We start from the raw sequence: 13,329 nt of genomic DNA on the forward strand, positions 1-13,329 counted from the left end.
CCTGAACCCAAAACACACACACAACAACAACACATAACAACACACACCACTGGATGCAATATTCTCTCAATATTTCCAAGCCTTTTGATGATATTGATAGGTATGTTTTTGCTCTGACATGGGTTGAGGGGGGGCATCAGTTTGAGCAAACAACTACTAAATACATTCAAATACATGCAAAATGTTTAATCAGTGCAAGAAGTAAAACAGTAAAAATCCATTTTAAAATAGTCAGGGCAAGTTTCCAGTGAACATTTTATGAGTCAATTAGTGTTTTGAAATCATTGAAATATTACAAATGTATCAAAAAAACTCAAGAAAGTGAAGGATCACAAAACTAATGAATGATGCTGTGTTTAAGAAATGTAATGGCAGAATAACAAGTGCAATAAAATTATTGCAAAATTATTGTGAATATTCAACATATTGCTCAGTTCTGCAGATACACGATCATCTTTAGCAGACAGTTGTGGTGTGGGAGAGCTTCAGACACATCTACTACATTATACACACACACACACACACACACACGTTTCTTAGAGCCTCCCTCTGAATGAGAAACTCGCTCAGTCAGGCTACTTAATATGCAAACAAATCTGTCTTCATAAACTTCATCATCTCCTGTGTGAATCATATTCTCAAAGCCTCCTCCTCTTCAGACGGCCAGCAATCACACACAAACAACATATTTAGGAAAAAAACTAGACCAAAGTTGCTACTAATAATGATACATGGCAACGGCAGTTCACTTTTTATGATACATGTGATAGACATTAAATTTTAGATTAAACAATAAAATGAATAGCTGAAAAAAACATTAATATTACATTAAATTTAGATTAATACATTTTTTAATATAATATAAAGATTATAATTAAATAAGATTGATATACTTATGAAGATCATTCCTATAAAAAACATTATTACTTACAAAAACGTTGAACTACATGCTGATAACAGAATCATATCAACTATTGCAGGTGTTATTGCAGGTGTTGCATATACAACTAATGAGGTGACTCGCGAAGGACTGACCTCTCTCTCTTTTCAAACAGATTACATAAACAGAATATTTGTTTTCGATTTGACTTACATTATTCAAAACCTGACATTTCAACATTTCTTTAGACAAATGTCTCATGTTTGTGTGATAAGTATTCACTAAGTTACAGTTCATTTTCTAACAACTATCAGAACAGACTTCATTGAGAAAGAGACCATGCATCATGTTAGTTTTCTTTATTTTGCAAAAAGCACAACATTTTGTTTTTACTGTGAGTGTTTTGAATGATGTATAACTCTTATTTGTAAGTCCAAAATTGACGGAGTATTTTGAGTCTCTTTCGCACTGGTGAGAAAAAAACCGAGGTGGTATCGCCGGCACGACCACCGACCCCTGAGAATTAAACATACTTCCATTGGCTAATCACAAACAGATTACCCTTCTTCTTTTTTTTTTAAACGTATGCACAATTAAGGTGGACAACCTTGGTTCTGACACTAGAGATGCAAGTTTGAATTTGACTCCCCGTTCCACTGGACTTATCCAATAAAGCCACAAAAAGCCTCTCCAAAAACACATCGAATAAAATTGTTATAAAGAGCAGATGCATTTGCATGCTTTTTTGGAGAAGGCCGGTTTGGAGCTCAGAGGTGTGGGCGTTTAACAAGTCGCCAACAGCTCATCTTCATTTTCAATTCATTTTCCGCCCTCGTAGCAGGAGATCTGCCCGGCACGTTTGCGAGAGCCAGTAGGCTTTCACAAGCCTCCTCTGAGGAAGAGTGTGTACGAGTGAGCGAATTATGTGTGAATGCATGAAAAGGTCATAGCATTACTTGACCAGAATGTGTGTAAGTGTGTCATGTGCGCTGTCTAGGAGGCTTTAACAAACACAAACTGTAAGAATAACACACTGTGATGACTCAAGCTCTCAGCAGACACACAGACGCAGACAAACATGCTTGAATGAACTCACACGCCAGGGCCGCGTAAAGGCCGTCTACAACATAAATAAGACATAAGACAGACAGAGTATAGCACATGACATCAGAACTCAGGTTACTCAGACATTCAAGCGATTTGACAAGTAAACAGGACTCTTTTCCTGATGCATTTTCCTCTCTGAAAATTTAAGGAGATTCAAATATGAACATTTTAGCATTATTCAATATGATATGATCAATATGAAAAGTAGAAAAGTGTATGTACTGATTGGTTTTCAATGCAATTACAATGAACAGGTTAAAAAAAAAAAGAATCATAAAAAAGCACCAATCCAGGGTTATCGTAAAACTCAAACCATAAAAAAATGTGTTTGTTGTTACTTGGAGAGAAAAAAAAAAAGTTATCTGAAATAAAATAACATAAATATATATAAAAAATCTTTTTTTATTTCAGCTAGTTGCCAAGGCTACATTTCTCATTTTCATTTTGTTTGAACTACTAAAATAACCAAAACTACATTAACTAAAACTCTGAAATTTAAATGAATAAAAACAACAAATATATTTAAATATGAGTGCTATATTCCAGTGTTATATTAGACTAATAAGGAACAGACCAAAACATAAGTCAATATTCACTGATTATATATATATATATATATATATATATATATATATATATATATATATATATATATATATATATATATATATATATATATATATATATATATATATATATATATATATATATATATATATATATATATATATAGTTGCACGGGTATATTTGTAGCAATAGCCAACAATACACTGTATGGGTCTAAATGATTGATTTTTCTTTATTTTTCTTTAATTATTGAAAAGTCATTAGGATATTAAGTAAAGATCGTGTTCCATGAAGATATTTTGAAAATGTCCTACTGTAAATATATCAAAAATGTATTTTTGTGAGTCGATATGCATTGCTAAGGACTTGATTTGGACAACTTTAAAGGCGATTTTCTCAATCTAATTTTCTTCTTAATCTTCTCAATGGAAAGCTTATTTATTTAGCCTCAATTTCCAAAACATGTACCCTTATGACTGGTTTTGTGGTCCAGGGTCACATATATGAAGTAAAATGGCCTTTTTTCAATGAAAATACTTTTTTTTTTTTATGCTAATGAGAATGAGTACCAAATGCCTGGTATTTTGTATAAATAGCTACCTCGCCATGTTTAACAGTATTTTTTTTTTTTTTTTTTTTTTTTTTTTCCAAAAGGAACAGCACAGACCGCCTCATATTTAATGCTTACATGTCTCACACATGTTGAATAATGCATGAAGCTGCATATGGTGGTTTGATATTGCGTATGTGCTGCTCCGACACCAGCATCAGACAAATGAAGGCATCGTAACTACAGTCCATCCTGGCCAGAAAAACACATGGACTGGCTGGGAATGTTATGATCCAAAAACAGCAAGCACGCCTTGTCCACGCGGACACATTAAACATACGGTATAAAGTACCACCGGTCCCTGCTCAGAGAGCATGTTTACAATCAATACTAATTCAGCATGGAGGGGGAACAGGGGAAGAGAGACGGATAGAGAGGGAGAGTGAAAGAGTGGAAAGGCGCCGTTGGCAGCGAGCAGGTCTCCAGGCGAGACTTTCAGCACCATCTGTTTCCTGCTCCTCAGTTCCAGTCTTAAACCCAGTCCTACACAAGTCTAAACCCAGCTGAACCAGCTTAGACAGGGTCTAAACCTGCACCCCTTTAAACAGGTTATCAAGACAAACAAATCCCACACAAAACCCCTAAAGTCCAGTTCAGCCTCAGCAGATTTAACATCATCTTCCCCTCCTTCTTTTCTTACATTTTTGCCTTTATACTTCCTTTCAACCTTTCTTTCCTTCCACATGACCTGTTACCTTCCTTCCTTTTTTCTATTTCTTTTTTCTCCCTTTCTGTCATTTCTTAGAATTCTTCAATCCTTCATCCTTCCCTTCTTCATTCTTTGTATTCTTTTTTCATCTTGCATACTTTCTTCCTTCCTTTCCTTCTTGTTAAAAAGGATTTACTATAAAGGTCCCAAGAGAAAACCTACACAACCAGCTATACTTTTCAGAAATGGGAAAAAAGCCATTTCTATTGCATAATTGTGTGTGTTCTGGACATAAACCCATTAATAAGCACCAGTGTAGTACCAGAGTCCTCAAACTACAGTGGTCTGCGTGTGTCTCTCTGGCCAGGCCAACACGTGTGAGTGTCTGTACACAGATGCCATGGTCTGTCTCTTTTAGCAGGAGCAGAGGCTAACCACATCGGGCTAACCAATGTGTTTGTGGCTAGCCAGCAATCCACTGCTATTCCAGCTCCAAGAGGAGAGAGTGCACACACACATTCACGTATATGTGTTACAAAAACAAATATATAGAAATAAATCTACATTTCGACAGACAGACAGACAGACAGACAGACAGATAGATAGACAGATAGATAGACAGACAGATAGACAGATAGATAGACAGATAGATAGATAGATAGATAGATAGATAGATAGATAGATAGATAGATAGATAGATAGATAGATAGATAGATAGATAGATAGATAGATAGATAGATAGATAGATAGACGCCTGCTTTCAACCGCTCCAGTGTGTATCTGTGTAAGCGCTCAGTGAAGAGCGTCAAAGATGTCTATTTACAACATGTTTTTGAAACGTTGATCATCGTAGCCAATCACAGACATATCTGTTGAGCGCGTGAACACAATGGCCAATCAGAGGTGTTTAAGGTGTTTATTAAATTAATAGTAGAGCCTACAATTAATTCGCCTTCCCTAATTTCATAATGACATCACCACATAACCACACTTGCGAGACCAACACGTGCATATGACTCCTCAATGAAACAAAAGTACATCCCATATTAAAATTTTTATTGCAAGGTGATCTATTCACAAATTGTCAAGAATGCTTGTTATAAAACAGATGCATCATTCTTATTCTGTGTTGTATTAGACAGGTGAGCAACTGTTCGTATACATTCATCGACAGAAAACTAATCATGTTATACAGCTCAACACAGTAAATCTTATTGTTTAAATCTCGTTTTCTTGATTTACTGTGAGTACCATGCCTAATACCGATCTAGCTTACTGCAGTGTGCAACAAGCATCTCATAATAGCCGTTGAGCGAACGCAGAGCAGCACTATAACAAATTTCAACACACTAATGTATCTAATATGATAAACAGTGCTGCGTTACCTCACATATGCATAACAGGAAGAAGTAGAAGGGGCGTCTGCGGCATAATAAAAGTTCTGTTGCACTCGAGACGTGGTGCGCTCGTCTCTCTGTAGCAATTGCTCTGCTTAATACTACAGTAACGTATAATCTCATCCATGAACATGATTTCTGCCCGAGTCCCGTCCCGATTCTTTTCCACCGGCTGTAGACGTGAAGACAACACCTCCCATCATTCTGAAATCAAGGCGTCATCAAGCTACGCCTTTGTTTTGAATAAGCAAACTCTAGTGGCGAAAATTTACATATTGTGCCTTTAAGCCAAGGCGAAAATTGTATTGTATGTCAGCATTTTGTTTTGTTTCCATAGCACATTAACACGAAATTTAAATGCCACTAATAACAATACAATTACAAATTAATAATAATATTACTAAAATCATATAGGCATAATAACAGTCTTTAGGTCCAAACACAGCACAAATCTGTGAAAATCTAAAGCAATGACAACATGTTTAACAAGAAATATTGATTATTCTCATTAATGCATGGTCCACAAGAGAAATATTAAGCCAGTAAATTACGATAGTTGATATAGGCAACAGTTATCAGCTTATGTTGAGATGGATTCATCTCTCGTCTCTATTAGGCTGTTAATGCAGTGACAGATGCCAAAAGCCCGGCCAGTTTTTGCTTTCACTTTCACATGTGGTCATGTAAACGCATGAACCTGCTTTCCTTTTCATATTTTCATTTACTTGACTTGAGGAACATTCCACAAGTCGACACTCAGAGTTCTATAGAAAAACAAACAACCAACTTCTGATAGTACTTCCACTGAATGAAACATCCCGTTTCACACATCTCCACCTCTACCGTGTCAAAGTAGCCAATCAGACGTTCTTATTCATTGACACTTGTATATGTGGTTTACAGGGATTCTCCATAGGTGTAATGGTTTTAATACTGTACAAACTGTACATTCTATGCCCCTACACTAACCCTAAACCTACCCATCTCTGAAAACTTTCTGCATTTTTATTTTGAATTTAAAAAAACACTGTTTAGTATGTTTTTTTTAAGCCATTTGGTTTATGAGAACACAGGAAATGTCCTCATAAACCATGTTTACATTGTAATACCCATGTCATTATACACATGTGTCCACATAAACCATATATACAAGAACACACACACATTCAGAGACTCAGGCCTACCAGAAGGAATGTGGTTAACTCCAGACGGCTTCAGAAGTTCCAGTGGCTGTTCTTTACTGGGAAGTCCATCTGCGGGAGAGAGAGAAACAATTCCAACTGAGAAATGCCATGTAGCGCTGAGGATCAGGGAAGCATAAGTCATTAGGATATTGTATTACAGCTCTGAACACAAATCACATATGCAACATATGGAACATTGCCAGAGAAGACACCATACTTATTCTGAAGCAAATGACTCAGATTGACGTGAACTCACATGTCTTAAAGGTAACAAAACTGTCTCCATTTAATTTCTCAATACATGTTCCTGGTTTCATTATGCACCACCACCACCAAAAAAAAAAAAAAAAAAAAAAATCTCTTTGCAATCTTTTATCAAAAAATGTAATGTCTTTGTTTTTCACCTCTAATACAAATTTCATATCAGGTCCCAGATGTTTTCCTCTGCAGTTTCACACAGGGTTTTTTTGGCGTATTTTTTAATATTTCATCAGCTAAAAAATCCACACAGAAGCACAAAACCTATTGAACCTGCTGAATATAAACTGCATGTCTATCTCTCACAGCTTCTTTCTTATTTGAATCAATTTAAATCTGCAATCTACCCTGAAAAAGGTCCACGGCGCACATGAAATGAACACGCAACAGATTTCCTAAAGCAGGATTTATAATTACGTGGAAAGGCAAAACAACATCAGTAGGCACGATAACTCTGGGAGAACCAGCTATAAATAGCCTAGATCTCTAAAAGAGGAAGAGAGAGAGAGAAACGCTCACCGCAGGATACATGAGAGCATTAGCATTCACAAACACACACAGTAGCACAGGGACCATAAAACCTGCACATCTCATAATAATAAACCATAACAAAGAGGAAAATGTGCATGCGGGGAATCTCACAAAACCTTTCAAGAACAAATAAAACATAATTTTTTTTCATTTTGAAATTATTTTCAAGACATTTAAGCATATTCTTCTCAAGCTATCATTACTGTAATGTGAAAAAAATTATATAAACATTTATACATTTTATACATCATATTGTTTAGATTAATCTGCAAATATATACGTTTTTAGCAATTTTGTGTAAATTAGTTGCCATCAAAATATAATACATACATATATATACATATATATATATATATATATATATATATATATATATATACATATATATATATATATATATACATATATATATATATATATATATATATATATATATATATATATATATATATATATATATATATATATATATATATATATATATATATATATATATATATATATATATATATATATATATATATATATATATATATATATATATACATATATATATATATACATATATATATATATATATATATATATATATATATATATATATATATATATATATATATATATATATATATATATATACATATATATATATATATATATATATATATATCATATATATATATATATATATATATATATATATATATATATATATATATATATATATATATATATATTAGGGATGCCACAATTCTCAATATAATATTGAACCGTTCGGTACGACATCCACGGTTCAATACGCGCTTGTGAATTGCGTTTTTTTCAGTTTTACGTTTAAATAATTTATGTGCGTTTTATTTCTCTCCGAATTGACTGTTTGTGTGTGCCTGTAAGTTTACGAGTACTCCTCCCCGCGAGTAAATATTCAATCACTATGCTCTAAAGTTAGGGGGCGCTGAACCATCATTCCACACTAACATGGCGAGCGGCGGGGAAGTGAGGCTACAGTACGAGGAAGCGCCGGCGTCTTTCAAATCCGTGGTGTGGAGACATTTCGGTTTTGCCGTTGAGTATAATCAAAGACTATAGAATAACACAAGACGCGTCACTCGAATTGTTTTGAATGGGAGAAAGTGAAACGCGCAATATGGTGGAATAAGTCCCGCCTTCTAAATAAGAGCCAATCGCTGACTGATAAAGTCATCGCGTCACTGCAGCGGCCGTTAGAAGCACCGGTTTCTATAGAAACAGCCAGACGAGTGTCTCCGAAATGAGGCACAAGAGACGCGCATTTAGGTCTGCGCATGCGCATTAGCTTGATCCAGCCTGAAAAGTACAGATTTTTTGTCATGATTCCAGCGTTTGAGAAAAAAAATAAAATAAAATGAGGCAGATGTTGTCAGATTTTATTGGTGATTTCAAATATTAAATTTAATCGAAAGCTTGGTAAACAGCTTTGGAGAATTTGTTTGTACAGTTTGTACATGGGCTACCAACAGCTGTGAGATGTCAGTGTTAATTTTAAAATAAAAAATTATTTTATATTATACAATACACTAGAAACTAGTGGACTTTTCTTTGCTTTTAAATAAAATAAAGGAGTATTGCAATAAATCGTTTTTACTTTTTCTACTAACCTCTTACTGTATTGCCTAAGCATAGAATAACAAACTGAACCGAACCGAACCGAAAACCGAGGTTAAAAATCCGAGGTATGTATTGAACCGTGGGCTAACTGTATTGTTGCATCCCTAATATATATATATATATATATATATATATATATATATATATATATATATATATATATATGGCTGGGTATTGACAATTTTCACGATTCGATTCGATTTCGATATCAATATCGATTATTTTGGATGTAGTATTTCAGTTACAGTACATGGCAAATTTTCTAGAGAAAAAAAATCTTAACTAATGCTGTAAACTACACATATAAGTTGGTACTACTATAATAATATTGAAGGTTAAATGAACTTACTTATATACAAACACTTAAATTACACTCAATTATGTTTTTATTATAAATAAAGTTAAGAATTACATGATCATATTTCTAATCCAATTCGGGTTCTTTTTAAATATAAACATTTAAATTGATTCTGTCATAACTCATTTATTCAAACATGCATTAAATATTGAAGAACATTAAAAATTATAATGAATATGTAATGGTGCATATATTTATCAGAATGCTGCTCTCTAGAGTTCACTTTTCTAGCTGACTAATGAGTTTATGGTCACTGAATATGTTTTTCTGAGGTAAATGTGACGTTACGTGACATTGTTTACAAGCTGTTTTATTGACGTCTTTCCAAGGTTGAAACACTGATTGAGCGATTACACGAGACATGATACGGATTTCAGTAAGTTGTACTGTATATTTTAACATACCTTCAGATGTTTATTCATGTTTATTTCGCGCTGTAACTGGTATCTAAGAGGAGGAGAGGATGTTCACATGCGCTCCGTGCTGCCGCTTCTCTTTAACTGAGGCGCTAAAGCGGTCCGTCAGGTCACATTAAACAGGTCACATTTTATTTTTTGAATCTCATAATAAGATGGAAGTCATTTGAAATCTGTGACTTTGCTTCATATCAAAAGTAACAAAGCACAAAGATTATTGCGATTTATTGGAGGTGAGGCACTACATATTCTGCTCATTCATCAACTGAAAACAGACTAGACTAATCGATTCTTGGGATTTAAGAATCAAAATCGGTTCGTAAAAATGAGAAACGATTAAAATCGAGAAATCGATATTTTTTTACCCAGCCCTAATATATATATATATATATATATATATATATATATATATATATATATATATATACACACACAGTACAGTCCAAAAGTTTGGAACCACTAAGATTTTTAATGTTTTTAAAAGAAGTTTCGTCTGCTCACCAAGGTTACATTTATTTAATTAAAAATGCAGTAAAAAACAGTAATATTGTGAAATATTATTACAATTTAAAATGACTGTGTACTATTTAAATATATTTGATAAAGTAATTTATTCCTGTGATGCAAAGCTGAATTTTCAGCATCATTACTCCAGTCTTCAGTGTCACATGATCCTTCAGAAATCATTCTAATATGCTGATTTGCTGCTCAATAAACATTTATGATTATTTTCAATGTTGAAAACAGTTGTGCACTTTTTTTTTTCAGGATTCCTTGATGAATAGAAAGTTCAAAAGAACAGCATTTATCTGAAATACAAAGCTTCTGTAGCATTATAAACTACCGTTCAAAAGTTTGGGGTCAGTAAGAATTTTTATTTTTATTTTTTTGAAAAGAAATTAAAGAAATGAATACTTTCATTCAGCAAGGATGCATTAAGTCAACAAAAGTGGCAGTAAAAACATTTATAATGTTACAAAAGATTAGATTTCAGATAAACACTGTTCTTTTGAACTTTCTATTCATCAAATAATCCTGAAAAAAAAAATATTGTACACAAATATTTTGTACAATTGTACACATTAAATGTTTCTTGAGCAGCAGATCAGCATATTAGAATGATTTCTGAAGGATCATGTGACACTGAAGACTGGAGTAATGATGCTGAAAATTCAGCTTTGCCATCACAGGAATAAATTACTTTGTAAAATATATTCAAATAGAAAACAGTTATTTTAAATTGTAATAATATTTCACAATATTACTGTTTTTTTACTGTATTTTTAATTAAATAAATGTCTTGGTGAGCAGATGAAACTTCTTTTAAAAACATTAAAAATCTTAGTGCATGCAACGTCAACTGGCGGCCCGCGGGCCAAATCCGGCCCGCCAGAGATTTCCATCCGGCCCCCAGAATAATACTGAATTCAGGAATAGCCTTGTAAGAGGAAAAAAGTTTAGGGCTGGTCCGAATACCATATTTTGAGCTTCGAAGCTTCGGTAGTAATGAACATCGACTCTTCGGAGAGAGGGGCTGAACATATTTTTCTCTCTAATAAAGGCAGGAATCTGTGTCTGTATGTCCGTTTGCATTTTTATTATTTCGAGAACCGTTCATCCAATCGACTTCACAAGGCAGTGCAGTGTCGCATTTGGTGCAATATAGATGGACACGCGAGACGCGACACATTCAGAATTAATAAACTTTTAGTAAACTACAGTCAGAACAGCGCGAGCGGGAAGCGGCGCACCTCATGCGGGCAGGGCTTATGCTCCGAGAACGGACACTGCACTAGTGATATAAAACGCACACACACAGGTCTGTTAAATTAAGCAATACTTTTAAGGTAGTCTAATATTTTTCTGACTAACAAATTGGCACAGTAAGGGTAGATTTAAATAAAGAAAAACGAAATTTAAATAAAGAAAAAACGAAATTTAAATAAAGAAAAAACGAAATTTATATAAACAAAAACGAAATTTAAATAAAGAAAAAACGAAATTTAAATAAAGAAAAATGAAATTTAAATAAAGAAAAACGAAATTAAGTTAAATTAAAAACGAGATTAATTTAGATTGATAATAACGGGTAAAAATGCTAATACATTTTGTTTCTATTATTGTATTTTCCACAGTGTCAAAGCAACAAAACACAAGCTCAGACATGCACTTCGGTCCATACAAACTCCGCTGTTCTGAACACTCCCGTTGCTGGAACACACGTCGGTTCTATTTCTAGCATGCACGCGTTTTCCGCGTGGCTCGAGCGCGCCTGAGACGCGTGTCTCAGTGTGCAAACTCCATCCTGTTAAATATGGGAGCCGAAATAAAAAACAGACACGCCACGCAGCTGAGACGCTCACGCAGCCAGTGTGTCGCCGGCCTTATTCAAGGGGGGATTGGGAATTGTTTCGCAGGGGGATCCCAGGTGTGCAAAAAATAAAAAATAAAAAATATTCGAATGTCAAATTTTCAAATCGAATACCAACCCACCGAACAAATATTTGAATATTCGGGTCCGTTCCATATTTATTTATTTTTAAATCTAACGAAAAAAAAAACCCTTCTGAAAAGTAGCTTGTGCCATAGCCTGCCTTCAGTCAAGAATGACGATAAACGCGTTGCTCACATTGAACATCTTTTATTGTTTCACGTGCTAATTTTTTCACAAATGTCAAAATTTTCCTTGCCTGGGATTAGCGCACAATTGCGTGACAGTGATGGACAGCTTGACAGCCTCACAAATATGAAGCCTAAAATATCGCTATCGCCCCCTGGTGGCTTGCTGCAGTACAGGTAATATGTAAAAAATAAAATACATTTGGAATTAGAATTAGTATATCAAATAATAACATATTAGGATACAATTCGAATTTTATTTTATATTACGAGTATCTGGCCCTTACAGTGTCTGCAGAGAAAAATTCTGGCCCTTGGACAAATATAGTTGATGACCCCTGTCTTAGTGGTTCCAAACTTTTGGACTGTACTGTATATATATTTAAATTTAAATACATAAATTATATATATATATATATATATATATATATATATATATATATATATATATATATATATATATATATATAAATTTATGTATTTAATATATTTATAGTGTTTAGTTTTTATGTATGCTGATAAATAAAACTAATATAGTAAATAAATTATTTAATGTTTTCTTTTACAATTACTGCATTATAATAAAAGCAATAAAAATAACCATTTAAATAATGTAACAAAAGATTTATATTTCAAATAAGTGCTGCCATCACAGGAAAAGATTAATGAAAAGACCCAAATAATATACATTTTAAAATATATTAAAATACAAAACAATCATTTTAAATTGTAAAAATATTTTGCAATATTATAGTTTTTACTGTATTTTTAATCAAATAAATTCAGCCTTGGTGAGCATACTTATATCTTACCGACCCCAAACTTTTGAATGGTTGTGTATATTTATTATAAATGATTTTAAAATTAAATAAAAAAATACAAATTATTGAAATATTAAATTAATTAATTAATTAATTAAAAAATAAATATTTTAACATGTGAAATAAGTCAGACAGCAGGTTTCATGGCATTCTTCTCAGCTGTAATGAGTTTGCGTATGGCAGCACCGGGAGCAGCCATTAATCTAACAGTAATGAGCTTCAGATGCACTTCACACGAGTGAGCTTCCTGACATACTGACCCCAATGTGTCTCACACCTACTCGC

At 33.4% G+C, this 13,329-nt stretch overlaps 1 protein-coding gene across 3 annotated transcripts in view; it reads right to left on the bottom strand.

Moving 5' to 3' along the window:
• The window catches only part of hdac4 (histone deacetylase 4), a 259,783-nt gene that overhangs the window by 141,469 nt on the left and 104,985 nt on the right, over positions 1-13,329 (bottom strand). For all 3 annotated transcript variants that reach the window (XM_048194567.1, XM_048194569.1, XM_048194570.1), the window contains one exon: positions 6,395-6,463. In XM_048194567.1, coding sequence (XP_048050524.1) covers positions 6,395-6,463 — 69 coding nt within the window. The remainder of the gene's footprint in view (positions 1-6,394; positions 6,464-13,329) is intronic.

This window comes from Megalobrama amblycephala, linkage group LG6 (assembly GCF_018812025.1).
Source record: "Megalobrama amblycephala isolate DHTTF-2021 linkage group LG6, ASM1881202v1, whole genome shotgun sequence".
NCBI classification, from domain to species: domain Eukaryota; kingdom Metazoa; phylum Chordata; class Actinopteri; order Cypriniformes; family Xenocyprididae; genus Megalobrama; species Megalobrama amblycephala.